We start from the raw sequence: 23,694 nt of genomic DNA on the forward strand, positions 1-23,694 counted from the left end.
GCAAGTGGCACAGTAATTTTTGAAATGCGGATGGATAGTCCTTTTCCATGAAATAAATGATTACTTAGGTAGGGTCAAATTCTGGCTTTGAGAAAACAAATCAGTTAAAGAGTGCAGCCTTACGCCAAGGTAGACCTATAAATGCATTCCCCTTAATGATGGCTAGAAGGGTACAGTGAATACAAATCTTTTTTGCAAGTAATGAGAAATAAAGAGCCTTGCACACTGGGAACTTTCTTCCCTTTGGTCTGAAGTGTCTTAAACCACTTTTGAACATGCATAATTAACATAAATAAAGGTGAAAGACAAACATAATAAACAGAACCAGGCTGGATGCTATTGTTCATTATTACAGGTATGGCAAATAAAACCAAAATCCTAATTAGTCAGCGTCTTGATTGATGCTTTCTTTTTCTATTCATCCTATATGTTCAGCTTTAGTGATCTGCATTCTAGCTCTGCCCTTATGGAAGGAAAGATACGGCTGGAAAACTGCCTTTAAATCCCTTCCTTCTCTGAAGGGTGAGAGATATGAGAAGAGACAATAATTGTGATATTCTTAAGCCCTGCTTGTCTGAAGAGACAGCAGAAGAGGGAATCTACTTCTAGATTCCAATCTTTATTTTAGCAGACTACTTCTATGAACCCTATTTTTTAAAAGAAGCTGTTTGTGCAATATATGTAGCATTTCTTCCAGGGGTCTTAGGTGTTCAGCAAACCCCATGAAAAAGATTGATCTTGTAGTTCTGTGATATTTTTTGAGATTAAAATAGATCATATTTTCTTCCTGGGATTGTATTTTTCACTACAAATGCAAAATGCATAATGATGAAGTAAGGAATAACTTTGGTGATGTTTTAGAGTGTATTCGTAATCAACTTATGTCTTAGTTTTATCTTTACCGTCTAACACCTGAATTAGGAAATAAGGCTCTTTTCAGTGATGGTGGTAGTTTCCTATGCTAATAGTTTCAAATGATGTTCGGAGTTGCCCCACAAACAGAAACTTTTTCTTGTTTGCCTTGAAATTGAATATGGGTTTAAGTCCTCCACCGTGTGCATGCTATCTTGCTTTGCGTGTGGCCGAACTCTGGCTTCATTCCTCCTTTCCATACTCAATCACACAATGGAGGAACAATCTGTCCAGGTATTTAATAGCTTTTCTGTAGAAACAGAGAAACTGATTAAAAAAAGCAAAACACACCATCATGTCCTCCATCTCTCTCCCTCCCTCTCCCCCCCTTCCCCACCTTTTTCTAAAGTGTCTTTCTTCCATGTTTGCTCTGAAGCTTTCTTAAGGCCCTGAAGCTTAAAGTAAAACCAGATATTGCAAAATAAAGGTAAATATAAATGTATATTCCTGTATACAATATATATAAAAACATATATTCCGTGAAAATTTCAGAACACTGAGATATTTCTCTGTTTGCGTATACCATCATGCTAAAGTATGTTCTTTCTGTGTCTTGTAGGGTCAAAACGTGTTTGGTCTTGATATAACTGAGACACCTGAAGGAGATAAGTGGCCTCAACTGATTGTCCAGCAGATCCTGGATAGGGAGCAGAAGGATACCTATGTGATGAAAATTAAAGTTGAAGATGGTGGAAGCCCTCCAAGATCTAGCACTGCCATCCTCCAAGTCACAGTGACTGATGTGAACGATAATCGCCCAGTCTTCAAAGAGAATGACATTGAAGTCAGTGTCCCAGAAAACGCTCCGGTGGGCACCTCTGTTTCTCAGCTGCATGCCACTGATGCAGACCTGGGGTCAAATGCACAAATCCACTTCTATTTCAGCAATCAGATCTCCAGTTTGGCCAAAAGGCTGTTTGCCATAGATAACACCACTGGTCTCATCACTATAAGGGAACCACTAGATAGGGAGGAATCTCCTGTACACAAATTAACTGTTTTGGCAAGTGATGGCAGTTCAACTCCATCAAGAGCAACAGTGACTGTTAATGTTACAGATATTAATGACAATGTCCCATCAATAGACACGAGATACATCATCAATCCAGTGAACGGGACAGTACTTTTGTCTGAGAAGGCTCCCCTTAATACGAAAATTGCATTGATAACAGTAATGGACAAGGATGCTGATCTGAATGGAAAAGTTACTTGTTTTACAGATCATGATGTTCCGTTTAGGCTAAAGCCCGTGTTTGATAATCAGTTTCTTCTGGAAACAGCTACGTTTCTAGATTATGAAGCCACACGGGAATATGCCATTAAAATAGTGGCTTCAGATTCAGGGAAACCTCCCTTAAACCAGTCTGCAATGCTCCTCATCAAAATAAAAGATGAGAATGACAATGCCCCAGTTTTTACACAGCCTATCATAGGTCTGTCCATCCCTGAAAACAATGCTCCTGGTACTCAGCTAACCAAAATAAGTGCTACAGATGCTGACAGTGGGCGCAATGCTGAGATCAGCTATATCCTGGGTTCTGATGCACCCCCTATTTTCAACCTTGACCGCCGTACAGGTATTCTGACAGCAGTGAGAAAGCTGGATAGAGAAAAGCAAGACAGGTACTCCTTCACTGTGCTGGCTAAGGATAATGGGATACCACCCTTGCAGACCAATGCTACTGTGACAGTGTCTGTCCTGGACCAGAATGATAACAGCCCTGCTTTCACACACAATGAATACAACTTCTATGTGCCGGAAAATTTACCCATGTATGGTACAGTGGGGCTTATCACAGTTACAGATGCTGACTCGGGAGAGAATGCTGCGGTTACTCTCTCTATATTAAATGGTAGAGATAATTTCATTATAGATCCACTTACTGGTGTAATAAGACCTAATATTACCTTTGATAGGGAACAGCAGGGGTCATATACTTTCCAGGTGAAAGCTGTGGATGGAGGAAGAGTGCAGCGTTCCTCAACTGCCAAAGTGACCATCAATGTTGTTGATGTAAATGACAACAGGCCTGTTTTCGTTATTCCTTCATCTAATTATTCGTATGAGTTGGTTCCAACATCAGCCAGTCCAGGGTCTGTAGTTACTAAAGTCTTTGCAGTTGATAATGACACAGGAATGAATGCAGAGCTCCGCTATAGCATTATAGGTGGGAACTCACGGGGCTTGTTCACAATTGATCAGTTAACAGGCAATATAACTTTAAAAGAGAAGGTAATTACATCAGATCATGGCTTGCACAGACTGGTGATAAAAGTCAATGACCTAGGACAGCCCGAGTCTCTTTACACTATAGCTCTTGTCCATTTATTTGTCAACGAGACAGTCACCAACAGTTCCTACATACAAGAGCTAGTGCGCAGGAATATGGAAACTCCAGTTGGCCAGAATGTTGGGGATGGGGAAATAACCCCACAAACCAATGATTATGTCAAGATCATCATTGCTATTATTGCAGGCACTATGACAGTTATTCTGGTAATTTTTGTTACTGCTTTAGTACGGTGCCGCCAGACACCTCGGCACAAGGTTGTCCAAAAAAACAAGCAGAGTGGTGAATGGGTTTCCCCAAACCAAGAGAATAGGCAGATCAAGAAAAAGAAGAAGAAGAAGAAGCGCTCTCCAAAAAGTCTCCTCCTCAACTTTGTGACTATTGAAGAATCTAAGCCTGATGATCCTGGCCACGAGCACATAAATGGCACTTTAGACATTCCTGTAGAGCTAGAAGAACAGACTATGGGAAAGTATAACTGGGCCACCACACCAACCACATTTAAGCCTGATAGCCCAGATTTAGCAAAGCACTACAAGTCTGCTTCTCCACAGCCTACCTTTCAAATTAAACCTGAGACTCCTGTACCCCCCAAGAAGCACCATGTCATTCAGGAACTGCCTCTAGATAACACCTTTGTGGTGGGCTGTGACTCACTTTCCAAGTGCTCATCAAGCAGCTCGGACCCTTACAGTGTTTCTGAATGCAGCTGTCAAGGAGGCTTCAAGACCCCAGGACCCATACACACCAGACAGGTAATGGAAGTTTTAAGGTGCTTTCTCCTTCCCTTCTTACTTTGCCATTCCTGTAACTCTAGATCTAAGCACTGCAAAATAACCTTTACTGCAATGATTAGAAGTCAGAGTGCATGTTAGATCGAGGCACTGAAAAGTAAACAATTTAAGATTCATCAGTGTTAAGAGAGAAAAAGAAATGTCTGTTGGCTGTAGGGACACCGAGCAGAGAATTGTGCCATCGGTGGGTATTACTAACTGCAGATGGCAGCATGGCACTGCCTGCGTCACTGCAGTACCTCGTGCAGCCCTGCAAGGCACAGAGGGGTTATGGTGCTGTCCTCTGTAGTATTTTGTGCTCAAGAATTGAGGTAATCTAGGCCAGGTGGAAAGCAATAAAGCCTTACAGGATCTGATAAGTGGTTCTTAATATTAATGGAGTCTGGAATTGCAGCCTTCATTTGGGCATAGCTTTACTTCAAGGTCTCTCAAAAGCAGGCAAGAATTTTCCTCGGAGAGTTTCAGTGCCATTTTCAGTCTAGAAGCATACTGGACTATTTAAATCTGGTGGAGTAACACAGTTGGCAGGCAAAGTTAGGGGAAAATGAGAAGCATCAGTGTAATTGCTCTGACTTCTATGCTGCTCTGCCTGATAAACCAGATTGTAGCTTCTCAGAAATCCAGTACATGCAGCAAAGGAAATGTCTAAAGAATCCTCATCTTAAAATTAAAAATAAATTGAGAACCAAAGTACATTTTAGTCTTCTAGACACTACAGAAAGGCTTTAAGTCATTGGAAATGGAATTTAATGGTTGTCCTTATTCTGGACAAGATTATTAATAATAAAGCTTTGCTGTTTGTGTTTCCTTCTTTCTGCACATATCACAAAGTTTTCAGTGAAATAGTTTTCTAGTTAAGCTTTACTTGGTCAAGGAATTAATCATGAAAGAAAAATGTCAGGAGATTTAATATATTATTGATAATATATTTTAATACTATTGCCTGGGAGCAAATCCTCAGCGTGACTGAGCTGGTTAGACTTTTTGCGTTAGCTAGGTTTTGATTCTTTTTTTCTGTGGGCTTTGTTTTATAAACATGGGATAATGGTGTAGTAAGTGATAACAACATGTGCCTCAAAAAAGCTGCTCCTTCAAAGTAGCCATCATATCTTTGAAAATTGCAGGTTGGATTGTTTTGTCTGTTTTGTCTGTTTTCCTTACCAACCCAAATCTGTGATGCTTTAGAAAACTTCCATCTTTTTCTGAGGTGCATTAACAGAAAAATTGAAGGGAACGGGGTGAGAGAATTTCTTATTTCTAAGACATGGCAGCACTGAAAAATGAAGCTTTTTGAGATTTGAATATTTTGTATGAAAGGTATTTGAAGGTGTTAACTTAAATTACACATTACAAAAGCTTCTTGCCGATTTGTTCATCTGTTTGAACTCTCATAACTGAGATGGCCAGTGCTACAGAAATGGCAGGTCTGTAGGTCTCATCTAAGTGATTTTTCAATTGAGTTCTGGTAGAGTTCCTCTGAGCCAAAAAGGTTCTTCCATTGTCCGCTCAAATACACTGTCAAACAGAAATGCTGCAAACAAAGCAAGCTTGTAAGTCTCTAGGTTTTCACTAACATAGTTCTTCCATCCAAAGGGGCTTTTAAAGTAGAATGGAAGCAATTCTCTTCTGCAGAAGTTGTTTGGGGAAAAGAGCATTTCCTTTTATTTGTGTCTTAAAGGTCAATGACAGGGGCTTCCTACCTGGAAGAGCAGAATAGAGTTATGTTTTTTTTCTTCTTTAAATACTCATTGCCTGATACTAGCTTATCTTCATATAGCTGTACCTGAAATCATATTAATGCGATGCACTGAATATATCAAAAAGAGATTAATGTTACTATGATTCTATGATCCTATTGATTTTGTTAAATCTATAGCCTATCCTTCTTTTACATGTATTTTCTGTATGAAAGTGATCACATTGTTGGGGAAAGTATAACTGCTCACTGTCAAGGCTTTTTACACAAGTCTGAAAACAACATTAACTTGTTAACACGTGAATTCACCTTCTTATTCCTTATTTAAATAAATTCATTAACGAAACTACTTTTATTTACATAAATTGGGCAAGAAAAACTGTTAGGTTTAAATCCTTTGTATTGGACCATGATCACAAAGGCAGAATTACATTTCATAAGTAAAACCAAGTACAGTATTTCTTAAGCCTCGATGGATCTTGTAAGTCAGTCTTCCTTCTAACCTGGTTTTGTATGTGGTAGTCTCTACAGTTTTTTCAGGTGGGGCTGTAAAAGGTGATTCAGGGTGAGTTGTCACCGTTAGCCTGTAAAAAGACAAAGCAAACAAAAATGAACTTCTGCCACAATGGTTTAGCTGTTGTGCTGTCCCACTGCCCTCCAGCCTCAGAGACTAACAGGGTTTTTGTGCTTAATGATGCATTTGTGTTGTGCGGGCTCTGAATTACCAGGAAACTGAAGGCCAGGCTGGAGAATTGGAAGATAGGGAGGGCAGCTGACAAGGGAGGTGTGCTAGTTTGAACAAGGAAAGTATATGTCTAATGTGAGTAAAAATATTTTACTTTACCACGAAGAATTACTGTAATGCCTCCCTTTTACAAAACAAAAGCTTTCTGAAGGAGGCTAAAAAAGATTACATTCACTGTGAAGATAACTCTTCTGTTTCTACTGCATGCTGCTATTAAGAGGTAGCACATCTTAACTGTTCTTAGTTTTGTCCATGCAAGGCTTTCTACTCAGATATTTGAAGTAATATTGAGTTAGAGCTAAAAATATATGTTTTCTTTTGAAGCTCTAAATTTTGTGTATGTCCAAATGGTATCGATTCAGGTCTTTAAAGAAAGGAAATTATGTCTTTGCTTTACTGCTAAATTTGTCTAAGTGATCTATAAAATGACAGAAAGTCATTACAACAGTTGTACTCAAAAAGCGTGCAAGACAAGATGGAAAGGTTTTTCTACTAAACCCCCCAAAATATCCCTTTAGTGGTCATGTGGGAAAATAAATACAGCAGTACCAGCTGAAATTTTAATGGAGAAGGAATTGGAGACTCCTGAAGCAGCTGGGGACACATTGAATCGAACTGCAGGAACTTTAAGAGGAAAAAGTATGGTCCTAATGTAATGTCCCCTATGTATGTGAGAAGGGGGAAAAGGAGAGAGATATTAGTACTGTTCTGAAGTTACACAGTAGGAATTAATAAATACTAGTGATAGCAGAGCTGCAGAATAGCATGCTTTCTTTTGGGATGTAGTAGAGATAATTCTTTTATGAATGTTTTGCCAAGTGCTAAATTTTGAAGGGGCTTCTTACTCATAATAAAATTTTTCAAACTTGTGTATTTGAGGCTTGTAAATGAAATTCACTTTCAGTGCCATGAGATTTTCATTGTTTTGGTAGTTGTGGGTCTCATAGAAAGATGCTTTTCTTTGGCAGAAAAACATACAGCACCTTTAAAGTTTGTCTGTCTGCAAGCCTTGGAAAAGCTCCATTGCTTTTGACCTTTACCTCAGTGAGGGCAGACTATATGAATTAGTCCATGCTGACACAAATCTTCTAATTCACGTTGCATTTGCATTGGAATGATGAATAGAAAGGAGACGTTTTTCCAGTCTAGTTTTCATGTAATTTATAACACAAATTTAAAATATATATTCTTTGCTCAGGTACTTGAAACAGTGTTCAGACAATTGAAATATCTGTCTAGGGATCAGTCTGTCAATTCGAACCATGTATGATCTGTGGCAGTTTGGTTCAAAGAAGCTCCAGCCACATATGTTCATTAGAACTTCCGATGCATTTGCTGCCTTCTTGTCGCTATCTTTTCTTTAATGCTATTTCAGACATTCTTTTCATTTCAGAGTAATACAATATGTACTATAGGAACAGTTGAAATCTGAAAATAAACACCCAGTCACTCAGGGAGAGACTTGTGACCTTTTATGTTGTCATTTACAACTTAAGAGCAAGTTTTATTCTGACTTGGTGTTATTGAAGAAGTGTGAGTGTTCATGAAGGCAGCACCTCTTCGGCTGATAGACCTGGGAAGTACAGTCATGATCTGAATCTACCGTTACATAGTTCTTGGTGGTTCTCCATGATTCACAAGGAACTCTGGTCTGTATGTTAATTTAGCTTCACTGCTAGCACACTATACCAAGTTTGGGAAGTTGCTGAGGGAGTGAAGAAGCATGCATGGTGGTTTTATTTACCAATGCAAATCTTCATCAGTTAATTGTAGTTGCCAGGATTCTATAATTTGAGAACATATCCATACTTATGAACAGAAATTTCAGATGACACAGTGATCGCTGCTGCACTTGTTAGAAACTGGTTGGAGAGGGACATTATATTCTGTAGAAATCTGAAGGGGAAGTAGACTTCATTTAAAATACATTATGTTTTGGGCCCCTACAGTCACAATTCTGATACTGTTAGTAACTGCTTAGACCTGCTTACAGTCATGGTATATTTCGTTTTCTGATTTGAAATGTAGTGAAGAGTCATTATAGCTTCCCACTCACTATGAGAACAGTGTGCTTAGGATGTGAATTGAGAGAATATGACACTGTTCCTGAAACTAATAGCTCTAAAAAGTCACCTGTTATGTAAATCTATAGCTGCAGGATGTATTGTTTCATTTAATAACATGAGACTAGTGAGTTTAACCTAGTATAGTGTTCATCAGTAGTCAGTGCTGATGCTTCTGGTATGTAAAAGGGCTTAGAAATAACACTGATAACTTTATATTGGCAGATATAATTAAAGAATATCTTATAAATATGAGTTACATAGCTGTTGGTATAAGCCATTTCAAAGTTGATCACTATGATTCTAAAATAGTTCTGTTATTTTCTCTTAATATTTTGGTAGCTCTGATACACTGCCACGTGTACACATTTCAGGAAAAAAACCTGACATTCCCATCTGGAGAATTTCTAACTCAAGGATAAGTGAAAGTCTGCAGCATGGTGGTTACTGAGCAGCTGCTGAATTGTGCAGTACTACTGAAATAAAGCTGGTCAAAAAATGCTTTTCCTCTGTGGAATACTTTGAAGAAAAACTTTAAAATTGTTGTTTTAACACATCTTTCACTGAAAAGCATGGACGTATCTAGAATGGGCCCCCCTTGCCTCATAGTAGAAGGCAAAAATGGCGCAAATGGGATGTAAAGAAAAATGTTTTGTATGAGGAAAAAAGTGAAATATTTTGAATAGGACACTCAAGTAAAAACTAATTCAGAGAAACCAAAAGGCTCCTCCCTCCCTGCCCCGGCCCCCAGTAAGAGCTTGCTGACTGAGTTTATACCGAAGTTGGAAGAACTCCAGCATGAATAACTGGGTGATTTTTATGCAAGCTGGAATGATACACAACTCTCTCTTCAATAGCAGCTTGCTTTAGAGTAGAACTAGCGCAGATTTTCTTAAACATTAAGTGCATTTTGCCTTCATTTTTCAGTGGGATAACTAAAAAGTTTACTCTTATCCTCATGATCCAACTTTGTGGGTTTTTTTTGAGTGACCTAGAGCCAGCAATGATGCCTGATTTAGATACAGCCTAATTTTCACATTTCTTTCTTTTCCTGTTTTCTGCCAGCATATATTGCACTCAATAATCTGCAGTTGATAGCAATTTCCTGACCAGGGAGTGGCTAGCATCTTGGTGATGGTGGTATTGATGGTGTTTTCTTTCCTGTGAAATAATTGATTGGAATGGATTAATTTATGTGATTTTTTTTTTTTTTTATGACTCTAACTCTGTTGATAATAAATGGAGATCAAGGATGCAAAATATATCTTCTAATCAAAATATTTTATGCTCTTAGGATCAGTGCTATTGAATGAAGTCTGCTGAACCTCTGTAGAACATGTTCTAGGTGGTGTGGGAGTCTTTGAATAGCTATAATCTTGCAACAGCACTTGGGGTTTCAAACTGACAAAGCAAAAAAAAAGCCATACCTAGAAGCAGTTTCTTTTTCAGCATTTTTGCTATGGGTATATAGATGTGTGCAGATCTTTGATTGTGTATAGAAACCTAAAACCACAACACATCAAAAAAGGTTGGTTAGAACTGCAGTAGCTCAGTACTTCTCAAATCCATGCAGTGATTGACAGGGTAGAAATTTGGAAACAAACTTTACAATATGTGGGGAAAATTATGCAGGAAAGGGCTTTTCTCATGCTGTTTCTCTGTTTGCCAGCTCTGAACGCCATCGCATCTGATGTTATATACTGAAGTCGTACGTGTACACAATGATGTTAAGCCAGCAAACATGAAAACAAGGAAATAGCACGAGAAAGCCCTTTGTCCTGTCTCTGATTGCCGAAGAAATTTATCGTCTGATCTCCAGAGGGGTTTGGAAGTGACGATGAACTGTTCAAGCTGCCCTACTGAAAGGTATCAAGGGCAAGAATTTTTTAAAAAGCAAAGACAGAGATTTTAGTACGTTGTGCTATAGTGTTCTATAATGTAGTTTTGCTAAGAAAAAAGTAATGTGACCCATCCTTCTGCACAATTGGTGACTATGGTAAATCTATTTTGCTTGTAATCATCCTCTTGTCCCAGTTTTCTTTTTTCTTTATTTATTTTAGTTGAAACAATTAGGAACTTTGTTTCTATAAATATATTAAAGGGAGCAATAAATTTTATTCATACATTAAAAAAAGAATGTAAAGTTCTTTATACTCCCTGCATTTAAAATAAAACCAAACAAATTGTTGTCACTTATAGCACCATTATCCATGTTAAGAATTAAGTGTTATTTATATCTATACCATAATATTTTTAATGATGATATTGCTGCTATGGATCATAAATAGAATTGATCAAATCACTGCTTTCTCATTTTATAGGCACAGTAGTAGTAGTAAAAAATGAGTACTTCCTACTTTCTTATCCACAACATTTTGTAATAAATAAATGATCACCTTTTAAATAACTGGAAAGTATTCACTTAACTTTTAAAATAAAATCTGATTTGCTTGCTGAAGTCTGGCTAATGTCTGTGTAAAACTGCCATACATTTGACCTTTTGAAGTACTTTTATTTAAAACAAGAAAGTCCTGAGTTCAGTGACTTGGTTTTCAGTGTGATGAAATAGGAAATAGCATACGTCATTTTTTCACTGTTAGCCAGCACATGGGGGAGAAAACGGCCTAACGTTGGTATCCCTCCCCCCCCCCCCCCCCAGTTATTTCTCCATGTAGTTAACTTTTTAAAAATTCAAATTTTCTACGTGATAATTTGTTATTTAGCACGGCTCATCAAAAAAATAAAATCTGAGTCTTGTAGCTTCGTTTGCAGGTTGGTTGCAGGTTCTTGTATATTGCCTCACATTTTAGGGAGTAATGCTTAATATGTATCATCTATTATATTAGAATTTCATATGCAATGCGGAATCTCTTAGGAAGCAAAGGAGTATAAAGAACCCTGTTTTCTGCACTTATATGAAGACATGTAACATTAGTTTGCTAGAATAAAATGAAATACAGAAACACTGCTTTTAACTAGGATGTATACAGTATATATAACTTTCTTTTAAAGAAAAAGTTATTAATGATTCATGAATTAGACTACAACATGGAATTCTTACACATTACTATATGTTTGATGTAAAGGTATTTATAGGCTTGTACTTAATAATCACGTTGCCTCAGTTCTTGGACTGCAGAATGTCTACCATGACTGTTGCCTATAGTTTGCTCCACATTTGCTATCTGGCTCTTTAAAAAATGTGTATTTGGCTATTTGATCTGTAAAATAAATCCTATTAATAATGAAGTACGTATTGTAATTCAGCATATTGTATTGCATAATTATAGCTGTGACTGTTACAGAAGAATTTTTGTTTCTGATAATGAAAAAAATTTCTTTGGAGGAAGTTTATGTATCTATAAGACAGTTTTGCTATTTCTATTTATCATACCCTTGCAGCATTTATGTTTCAAACTAAAAACCCAACACTTTCAGTGGTTAGACATCCAGTTAATGATATTTATTGACTCAATGCCACAATTCAGCCAGTTGCTTTGGCTTGAAAGTTCATTCCTAACATAGCAAGAATTTATCCAAGAAGTTTTTAGTGTAGCAAAGATTGGTCCTACCTATTGCTGTTAAAGTTGTTAGCTTAAGTGGGCGATGGGATGCATTCAAAGGTATTGGTTAAGTATAATAACCCCTTAGCCTAGAAAAGTTGTTTGTCAGGAAGATAGCAGGATTTCACAGACCTTCAGTTTCTCTTTTTTTCTGTGGTATTTGAATCTTTGGATTTCTGTTTTTATGATAATTTGGTTGGATTTCCTCAGTGAGAAGACTCGTATACATAAAATTAATTTTTGAATAAGAAAAGCACCAAATAATTTCAATGCTTATATTGTATTTTACTCTTTTTTTTCCTTTCTATTTTTTTGGCTCAAAGGATACTGAGTTGAGATACTGAACTGGGTTAATCTAATCTAACCTTAAGCATGTAACTTAGTCATCTCAAGTGGACATCCACTTGCCCTCAGTTTTTACTCTGGTAGTGAAAAGGCATAATTATACTACAGCAGATTATTCTGGTGTTAGGACAGCATGCCCTCTAGAAGTGCCTACATTCTTACACTGAGTATGAAGAGAACCTTTTATAAATATCTTTTAATTTAAATGTGCCAGTTATGTGCTTGCAGAGCAAAATATGTTTTGTGAGATTCCTGCTTGTTTTGTTTTTAACCCAGCTGAAGGTCTACATTTTTCCTAGTGAAAATAGTGAATTTTCCTAGTGAAATACTGGTCAAATCATTCTAGTCCGTCAATCAGTAATTCCAGCAGAATTTGAAGGTTTTAAAAAAAAGGTACATGCATGAAATAAAAGGTACACCAAGCAGTTTACTGGTCCAGATTGATAATCTCTTTTAGTTCTTTCCTGAGTCAGCACAGCCAAATACAATAACCCTCCAAATGCACTGAGGGAAAGGCCAGTGACCTCTTGAGTGGTACAGTTTCATGTTTTTCCTCTGTTTGGGTTGTTTGTTTTTTTTCTTTACATGTAAGTATCACTTTAAAAGAAAGTAATTGTTTCATAGCCTGGCATAAGTCTTGTTCAGAGAGCTCATTTCTTTCTGATGGTTAAATGGGTTCATGAAAGTATCATGAAAGCTTAATGCATGGTGACCAAATTTGTATGTATGCTGAATGTAAATTTCTACACTTTTCAACGATGTGAAGGCGAAATGGAGGCCAGTCAAAAACATTCCATATTCAATTTTGGGTTTTTTAAATGAATACTAACATCCTGAGTCAAAGTACATGTGTCAAAACCAACTCTGTTTCTCAAATGTTTTCACCTACAGAAGTCCTGTTCTCTGCATACAAGTCAAGTAAATTAAGAGCAAACATCACTGAGTTGACCAAATGGTGCTTTTGAAATTGACAACTCATGATATTTTCTTTACAATATTAGTCATATTTTCTAAGTTTTTTTTTTATTGTACTTTAGACTGCAATTCTTATTGCTCACTATCATCTCAGTAATCTTCTGAAGAGATTTTCTTATATGCAGTGCACATTGCCAGCCCTGTCTAGACAGGTCTGTGTCTGCCAGTCAAGTCCTAGCTCCTGGTTTTGGTTAGTTACAGTGCTGTGTGTGGCTCAGGAAAAATAATAGTTCTTTATTTGTTGCCATTTTCAGAGAGTAAATTAATCACATCACTGCTTTTAGCCCTACAGTGCCAGCAGCCAAAGACAACTCAGGTTTGCTCTTCTGCATCCTGTGTCATACTGCCAATGCCTGGATTTCGTATGGATGTGAGTCTACCAAAGCTCAATGCCACTTGATCTCAGATGTGCCCTGATATCAAGTGAGCCACTCCAAGGAAAAGCAGTGGCACACAATCTGCAGTTTGTATGAAAGCTGTCTGTCGTATCAGAAAATATATTGGACTTTGGAAGCTTTAAATCCTTCTGAATTGGAGTGGAGGACAGCTGAAGGGTAGTAGGTGTTGTCAGGAACAGAGCTGGTTTGTGATGTAAATAGAATTATTTTTTTAACATAAACTGTAATGCTGCGGGGTTTTTTGTTACACATTATCAGTGATTTCCCATTTTACCATAAAACATGGATTTATGGTAATTCCTGGTCTTAAGTATTATTTGTAAAATCTTTTTAACAAATATTTTTAATATATATATTTTCCTTTCTTATTGAATTATGGAGCACTGTTCCTTTTATGTCTTATTTCTAAAATAAATTTTGTTTGAAGATTATATTTGTATACCTTCTGGAGAAGCACTGTTTTTAAACACACCTCTAATCTGTTTGCTTAATGCATGCACAATATAAAAGCTATATGTATACTGATATTTTTTACATTGATTAGGAGCTATGATTATTAACATAACTTCACCACACAAATATTGTAAAGCTTACTGGTAATCTCTCTACAGAACTGTGCTGCTTATGAAACCTCATGCTGCTTACCAGTGCATTTCTTTTGTCTTAGGTTTTCTTCAAAGAAATCTGGTCTAAGCAGGAATTTCAGGAGTTGCACTTCTAACAATGTTTACATGTCTGTGTGAATGTTTCTGCAGTGTTTATCGCTAAAAGAGAGCAAGATGGTGCTTATAAATATGTGTATCTGTGTATGTATGTATTTTGTGTGCATGTGTTTATAAAGAGCATGAGGGTATATATAGGCATTTATCACATTCAGTTAGCAAAGTTTATAGGCAGTATATATTACATAGGCACATACCTACAGTTATATTCTATCTTAGTACCCAATATATCTGCTAAGAAAGGTAGCCAAACACTAAGGTTTTCATCTGACCACATTACTTAGAGATTTGGAAAGGTCTGTCTTCCCTTCCGAGAATGTATTTTGTTCTCACTGTACTAGTAAGTGACTCTTGATTACTTGGAGGTTAGGATGCAGTACGACAAGTACAGTTTTGAACTACAGTTTGTTTTCTTTCATTGTTTCAGTTTTACTCATTCCTACATTGTCTTCCACTTGACTAAAATACATTTTTTTTTGTTACATGGAGTTGTTCTCTTAAATCTTGCCACTGAAAATGCCGTGAAAACGACATTTTTGTGTCTTGTAAAATGTGAGCCTCTGCTTATTTCATACATACTCATGTAAATAAAGTTCAGCTACCTATATTCAAACAGATGGATATTAAGTAACTGCGTTATCAGGTATACTGCTGACTCTCTGCAGTCTTTTAAATAGGTTTTGTTCTTTTGTATTTTGTATGTTTTTTGTTTCCATAGAAGGTGTTTATTAAATCCAAATAACTTCCAGTAAAAACTGAACCATGATACCAGAGATAGGAGGTTTGATTTCCTATCACTGAATGACAACTAAGAATTATGTGGGGAATTTCAGTCTTGTTTTCTCAGTACAGTTTTCATCCTTTCCCTGCCAAGAGAAGGTGTCCATGATTGTCAGGTGGATGAACTGCCCTCTGCTTATGCTCTCTGTTTCTTTCTGGGCTGTGATGTTGTTTGACTTTGTTCCTGATATGATCACCAGAATCTGACATAAAATTTGAATCTAAGACCTTTCCTCAAAAGAATTTCCTCCTTTTTATTGTCTAGGCTGTACAAAACCCTCCCTTTTATCTGTGTGCATCAGTAGCAAACAAGTTGTGGGCATGCAGACACACTGACACGAATATGGATCTGAAAGATTTCAATCATAAACTTTCCCCCACAAAAATACTTTCCCTACATTTGTATGAAATCACTGATGGGTGGATTCTTCCTTTCTCTCTTCCTCTTCTATTAAAAAGCAAAAACTGGGGACAAATTCTGGTGTTATGCAGACACTAGTTGTGGTTTAAACAAAGTCACACAGCTCATTCACTCACTCCCCACCTTCTTTCCCTCCCTCTACTCCTGGAGGGACGGAGAGGAGAATCAAAAAGAATGCAATTCCCACGGGTGGAGATAAGAAGAGTTTAGTAACTAAGGTATAACACAAATCACTGCTGCTACCACCAATAATAATAATGATGAAGGAAATAACAAGGGAAGAGAATACAACACCTCAAAACCAGCCGACCGATAACTCGCCCAACCCCACCCGACAGAGCACCGGCCGATACCTCATCCAGCCGTGCAGTGAACTGGCTCTTCCGGGTAACTCTCCATTACCTCCCTGGGCATGACGTGCTGTGCTATGGAATACCTCTTTGGCTAGCTGGGGTCAGGTGTCCTGTCTCTGCTTCCTCCCGGCCTCCCCTCCTCCCTGGCAGAGCATGAGGCTCAGAAAGTCCTTGGTCAGACCAAACATTTCTGTTATCAGCTCTGTTCCCAGGCCTGAAGTCAAAACGCAGCACTGCACCAGCTCCTAAGAAGGAGAAAAATGACTGCTACTGCTGAACCCAGGACATTAGTGCATGTGTGTTTCAGATAAACAATTGAGCCAAAGGCAGAGTGCTTCAAACAGGTGAACCGAATTTGGAGCATTCTTTCCTTTGACCTTTTAGAGTATTTGAGTAATTGGCAATACTGATGAAAATATGTCTTCCATGACTTAGACATACTTTAGGGGGAGAAGCAATTCATGGGGAGAAAAAAATCCTCTTATTCTAATCAGATACTATCATGAACTCTTTAACTGTTATTTTGTATTAAATAACACTTAAAATTTAAAATATAAACTGATTACAATTATATACCAAACAACAGCTCATTTTCTGGTAGAACTGAAATAGCTTCTTAAGGCATAAATCTGAATATTTTGTTTAATTTTATACCAAAATTTCCACCTTATTTGGGAGTGTGCCATTATTGGAGTTGTACTGTAAGATCCGATATGAAGTTAAGAGGACATTTTTGCTTACATGTGGTATGGCAGTTTATTTTTCTGGGTGTTGAACACTCAAATTGCTCTATATTTTCAAATTGATCTTTTGAGAAGGTGATGTTTAAGATCTTAATTGCTGAGGTTAAAGAAAGCATCTAAAAGTATTTGAAAGAAACTAATGGAGTACAACAGTAGTATTCGTTCTTGCCCCCCAGGTAAAGGAAAAATACCTATACCTTGGCTATTCAGTGCTGTATATCTAATGCGATTATCTTGCCAAAGGTGTCAGGGTCTGCATAAGCAAGGTCATGATCATGGCAGGACATAGGCTATATTGGGATAGAAATGGGATGAGAAATAAGGAATATCTTGTTGGTGTGTAATTTTTCATGTTATGAGGTAGCTCTATCAAAATCTCAAGTGCCACATCAGAGGCCTTTGCAGATGTAGTTTTCAGTCACATTCTGACATAATTTCCTGATTTGCTTAGTGCGGATTTATTATTACGGCTAAAAGTAGCAGAATGTTGCCTACTAACTTAGAACATATGCGAGTGCATGGATTTGTGTTCATATCTGCATTGAAAAGTCTGATTCATATCAGGTTTATTGTGTCTGTAAGGTAAGATATCTTGGTTGTATCGTTGACTGATTTTTATTGTTTGTTAGAAATTCTGTTTCTCTCCCTTTGAAAACTAATGCATTTTGAAGTGGAAGTGAAAAAAATGCAATTTGGCATTGAAAAGCATATGGTACCGTTTTCTTTGCTATATTAACTGGATGAAAACTATTTCAGTTCTTAAGGGTGGTACGAAAAGTTATGGGTATAATTTACCTTTTTCCCATTTTTAAACTTACCTGAGGTAAAATTATAGTTCTTGTATAACAATAAACTGTCTTGTAGCTTTGTTGCGTTTTATTTCTTGAAATATAAAACATCAAAAGCAAGCACTTTTTTTTTTTTTTTGCAAGTACCCAGTTATTATAACATCCATGTGTAGATTTTTAGAATTATACACCATGAAAGCATAAGCATTTTTTACCTTATATCCTCTGTTTTGAAAAGCATCTGGTTTTGGGGGTGTTAACATGAAACTGTCTGCAGCAAACGTATCAATAAATCAAACTAAAGCTGGGAAAGTACGTTTCTATTTTGAATAAGTATATTTGTAAACAAAACTTGAAGAGGGGAGGGAAGCATTGGATTATATTCTCAGGCTTAACAGGAAGGAGGCAGTAACTTCTACAGCCTGCTGAGATTTTGATTGCTATTGATTTCAAAGTTAGAAGCCAAACCCACTACAATTTATAGAAGAAATGTTTCTCCCAAGTCATGTTAAACTCAGAACTCAGTGAGAGCTGCTGCCACTTGTAAAGGTATATCTGATACTGTTATTAGTAGCAGTGATCAGCATTGTTGTTATTTGCTGTTGTATTAGTCCATGCAGTCAGCTTGATCTATAATATTTTTTGAAACTGAGTAGGAACAATGGATTTACCAAAAATCCTGCAAGAAAATCCTTTTTTTATCCCCTCCCTCAAAATAGCAGTAAGCTACTCTTCCAAATAAGGATATCTAATACTTTTCAGAAGTATGTCTCACTAGAGACACTGAAGTAACATCATAGCTTTTATGTAGTTCTTTGTTCTTCATACTAAATATTTACATTCTAAACTCTTCATATATCATAGGGCTCTATCATGCATAGGTACACGCACAAAAAGAAGGTAATTTTTGAATACATTTAAAATGCTTATTTTGTCTGTAAGGGAGTATTTGAAGATATTTATTGCTGTTTAGTAGCATGGCTGAATGCCTTTTTGAGTGGCCCGAAGTAGATTTTTATTTTAATCTAGCAAAATGACATTGTGTGTAATTAAAAACTTGGATAAATAGGTTGGTGTTTACTCACACGTGGGACAATCATCAAACCCACTAATTTGGAAACCATTAGGCATGAGGCTTCCTTCGCAGTTACTGTCTCAAAATATAGTGATTTCTAAGTTCTTTGGCCGTTGTATGGTTTGCTCTGGACCTCCTTCAGCTGACCTCAGAATATCTCAGGATGGAGATTCTAAAACCTTTCTGAAACACTAGTTCCGATTTGACTAACCCCATGATGAAAAGCTTTTCCTTGTCTTTATTGGAATTCCCCTTGTTGTGTTTAATTTCTGTTGAAAGAGCATGTACATCCTTTACAGATTGATATGAAGTCCTTGAATACCAGCGAAACCTTTTCTGGGGCCTTAGAGAAAATCTAACAAAGCCTGTTTTGAACAGAAGTCATTAAAGTAGTTAAGTCATTCATTTTCTTTCAGGCATCTCTGTTTCTTTGACAGAAGTGTGCATTGTATCCTAGACAGCATATGTGCCTGATTGTACTTCTAGTGATTGTATTGTGAGCTTTCAAAGAAGAAGGTTGTTTCCTGGCATCCCAGTTGAAAAAGTTAAGATGGGATAAGGTGAAACTTTCTAGTTGACTGTAGTGAGACCCTCCCATGTTCAGGCGGTCAGTCATCTGTCCTGCCTTCTTACCTCGAAAATTGCTTTGTTTTGAATGAGAAAACTGAACTGCTTCGCATAAGAAAGCTGTAGCATAAGTTCTTTACTTAGTGTTATTTCTGTCTGTATCTCCCTCTTAATTTCTAGATATTGAACAGTCTTCAGCTGTCTCATCATGCTTCACTAGATGTGTCTTCATCTTGTTCAGCCTTCATGTCTTCTGTTTAAGTGCATACAGTAGTATGTTGTATCCTCACGCTATTTCTTTTGTGTGGCTCCGTATTGCTGCTAATTGTAAATGAATTTGAAACTAATGCTGAAAACCAAGCATATTTTGGAGAATTTGACTGTGCCATGTCAATACTTTCAATGAAATACTTTTTCCAGTTTAGCCTACTTCTGGAATCCTCTCGGAATTCTGAGATTAATACATTCCTATGCCCGTGGCAGGGGGGTTGGAACTAGAAGATCTAAAGGTCCTCTCCAACCCTATTTTATGGTTCTGTGTCAGTACAAATATTTAATAATTCTGGATTCTCAAGTATAGAAGTGTCTCAGTGGAAATCAGAATGTTAATTGCTTTTATGGATCCACTTTTTAAGCGTAAATATCTAGATTAATTCAATTTACTTGTAGGTGTAAATATTTTAAATATATCTATTCATATGGATTTTTAGGGTAGAGCCCAAAAGAACACTGGTTTTTGCTCATTTGTATGGCTCATCAACTTTTGTATTTGTCTTTATTTTATATGTTGTGAGTTTTCAATTGGATTCCATCTGGTTCCACTAGTGAAAACACTGATAAGTTGCCAGTAGTCATGATTGTTTCACTCAAAGTGATGAGCGAATCAAACCTTTTCAGGAACTTATCATGAAGGTTAGATATTAAAAGCAGATAGAAATGACAGAATAATTCTGTCAATAGTAAATAAAAAATGAAAACGCAGTTGGAGGGAGAAAATACTCTTCTGATGTTTTCAGTATGCAAGATGTACAATGGTGCAATTATCTGTTCGCTTTCAGCTACCAAGCATGATTTAGTAGTTACAGTATTTTGGCTTTGAAACACTGAACATGGATAAGACGGCACGTGCTCAGTTGTGTAAGGGTTCCAACATCTGTCCTGACAATCCTCTTAACAGAAAGTCTTTTTGGAATTAGGAAATGGCAACATGAGTTCTGAAATGGATATGAACGAAACAGGGTTAAGGGGGGGTCGGGGGGTGGAGGGAAGAGGTTTGGAAGAAAATATTTCATTATTTTATTGCCCCTTTTTAACACATTAACTGCTTGAACTGTTTGTTTTTGTGATTCCAGATGGTAGCAAGATGCACATAAATGAATAAAATGAAATCGAACAAATCAAATGCTTGGCTGCTGTTCAAGAGCAGCTAAGGCTAAGCTTTATTAAATTCACATGAGGGTATGATAACTGTGGAGTTTCACAGAATGAACTGAAATAATATTACTCATGAAGAACATAATTCTTCTTGAGATGGGAGAATCTAAAATTTTATCATGGAAAAAACCAAAGTCCCTTTGGGGTTTTATTTTCAGAGGGCATTCAGTACTTGAATGCTGTCTGTACCTGTACCACAAACAGAATCAGCATGCACAATCCATTTGTACATATCACAAGTTCTAAGGGTTTGTTCTTTTTCACTGACCAAATAGAGAATGCTACAAAGAAAGTTACTTTGTTCAAAGTTAAAACTGTTTCCTGTGTCATATAAAGTCCCTTTAGGAATAAGCATATTTGTATTTTAAGGGGGGAGAGAAGCATTAGTTTTTAAAATTACAGAAGCACAGAATGGTTTGGATTGGAAGGGACCTTAAAGCCCATCCAGTTCCAACCTCCCTAGACCAGGTTGGTCAAAGCGTATGATTTATCAAGTCCTGCAGTATGTACACTGATGGCTCATGTAAAGTAATCCATTCTGTCTTAGTGAAGTAACTGCATGGATCAGGAGAAGAGGGGAAAATAAATTCCCTTTAAGGAGAAATTCACAAACATGGGAAAGGACATAGTTCTTGCTTACAAATAGTTTTTTGTAAAAGTGTCTGTTTGAAAGGTCAAGAAGATTTTGAAGCTTTGAGATAGCCTAAAAGGCACCTCTGGTATGACAACTTGGGTAGTTAGGTTGTTTTTTTGGTTTTTGGTGGGTTTTTTTTTTTTTAGTAGCAGGTTTTTGGGTTTTTTTACAGCTGTTTGTCTATTTGATGGAAGGTGGGAAGTAAGTTGGATCCTCAGATTCTGTTTAATAGTTTGAAATGATTCAGTGATGGGTGCAGAAGCAGTGTAAATACATGTTATATGTACTGGAATTTTTGGTAACAAAAAGTATTTTATATGACAAGTACTTGTATCCTGTTCTGTGACTCGTAAGTCAATTGAAAAAGATTAGACTGGTGACATCTTTTGATCTTGTCTATATGACTTAGTTCCCTGGATTTCAGTTCTGCGTTGAAATGAATGAAAATGAACATTTTGGAGCAAAGAAAGGGAAAACTGCATTGAGAGAGCAGTAAGCTATTTGAAGTCCGAAATGTGACTGTAACAGAAACTTTATTTGATTGTTCATTGTTTATTACTTATGAATGATACCTGTCTTTATGTTATATGTATTTATATTAAAGTTATTTTGAGTAATATACAAACCCAGAACGTAGTTTGCCATAATACATAGTACTGTATGTAATACAGTGGTTACAAATTTTTCAGTAGGTGCAACTGACATTTATCTGTTCTCTAATAGGAAAAAGAATGTTGAAAGAGCATGGGAAATTCTTATAAGAACGGATGAATCACTACCTTCCAAAAGTTAGGTACAATTAGAGTGGACATCAGATGGAAATGAAATCAAAACCAGTAAAAAGCAGCTGCTGTTTTAAGTGTTTTGATGAAATCCCTTGTAGTTGGTTCAGGTAATGTCAAACAGGTCAGTCTGGGGGGGCCCGAATAACTTGTTCACTGTTGCCCCCTTTGAAAAAAAGTGGAAGACAGAAACTGGCTGCTTGATAAACTGAAGGTATTCATCAAAGCCAGAAATGCAGAACTTGTTTGAAGGCACCTATACTTTTTCCTGAAAATAACAGTCTAGTAGTCTATATAAAAAATAATGGCCAGAAACGTCTGACATTTGTCAGAATAGGTAGATAACCTTTTCTCCTTGTGAAACCAGCCCAAATAAAACGTCTCAGATTTAATCTGAGCTGGTTTCCCCTTCCCTGTGTCAGTCAAACCTTTCCTATTGATAATCTGGACAGAATAGGGTTGAGAGCACAAAGTCTACTTTTGTATTATTAAGATGAAAAGATTCTGCCAGGGTTTGATAACATTTGAGATGCAGAAGTTGTTACAGGAACATAATGAATAACAAATATATCTGCAAAAAGGACTTCTTATCAAGATAAAATCCTGATGAAAAATGCCACTTATTCTTTATTTTCCATCAGGCAAGTTTAAAGACTTCAAGTCAAGAATGTAGATCTGTATTTAATGGAGGCATTTAGTTTAGTAGTCTGTGTGCTGAAATGTGAACCTTGAATTCAGTTGTTTCTCATCTGATAAAAAAAAAATATTTTAAACTTTGGTGTAGTTCTTTCATATTCAAATACAGAATATTCTATTAATGAATCAGAATTTACCAATGGATGTCACAACCTTACGGGTAAATCTGTGTAACAAAGGAGTTCTGTAGTATTTGGACTGGTTTCAATGTAATTATTTTGTGGATTATTTCCAGAGGAAAAAGTTTCTGACTAATCACTTCCAGTTTATTCACCTCTGGTGAACTACTAGGTTCCATGAGTGAAGGCATCAAGTTGGGTGCAGTGAACCAAAAGTTGCCATAAGCTAATTTCGTATAGTAGTTCATGATTTGTCATTTATTTTAAGATAAAAGCGAGTTATTAGTCTGTTCACTGTTTAATTGGTTTCTGTTTATTTCTGGTTTTATCTGGCAGCACAACACATCTGATCCTAACCTTGGTAGGACAGGGAGTGAGGAGCTTGAGCAGGATGTTTCACTACTGGTCAAAACAATGTTATGTGATGGGAACTCAGAACTAAATGTATTGTAACACTCCACAGGGATTCTGTTTCTGTTCTATGACTTGTGTGTGATTGTAGGCTTTGTATGGATTTTCTTTTTTGTAATTGTTTTTGCCTTAACCGTGCTGTGACTGGGGATTGGAAGAAAAAGAAAAAAGGTCAGAAAAGCTTAATAGCAAGGCAGTGATTGTACCAAATCCCTCACACTGATACAAGCCAACATTTCGTACATATTTTAGGAGCAGAAATGCTGGAAAGGGATGAGGTACTGTTTTCCTTTTCTTTTTACTATCTTTGGGTTACTTAATTCTTTTTTGGAAATTCAGAACAGATTGGGTGACATACTGGATCAGTAAATATGTTGTATCAGGCCT

At 36.8% G+C, this 23,694-nt stretch overlaps 1 protein-coding gene across 11 annotated transcripts in view; it reads left to right on the plus strand.

Annotated features, from left to right (window-relative positions):
- The window catches only part of PCDH11X (protocadherin 11 X-linked), a 490,320-nt gene that overhangs the window by 73,161 nt on the left and 393,465 nt on the right, over positions 1-23,694 (plus strand). For 8 of the 11 annotated variants that reach the window (XR_010614873.1, XR_010614874.1, XM_065689610.1 and 5 more), the window contains exon 4: positions 1,472-3,958. Coding sequence is in view for 9 of the 11 variants with exons in the window: in XM_065689610.1 (XP_065545682.1) it covers positions 1,472-3,958 (2,487 nt within the window). In the remaining 2 variants the exon portion in view is untranslated. Of the gene's footprint in view, positions 1-1,471; positions 3,959-8,843; positions 8,861-10,170; positions 13,441-13,668; positions 14,214-23,694 lie in introns of those variants that run through there. The other 3 variants (XM_065689614.1, XM_065689616.1, XM_065689617.1) reach the window with 3 other exon arrangements.

This window comes from Lathamus discolor, chromosome 9 (assembly GCF_037157495.1).
Source record: "Lathamus discolor isolate bLatDis1 chromosome 9, bLatDis1.hap1, whole genome shotgun sequence".
Lineage (NCBI taxonomy): Eukaryota > Metazoa > Chordata > Aves > Psittaciformes > Psittacidae > Lathamus > Lathamus discolor.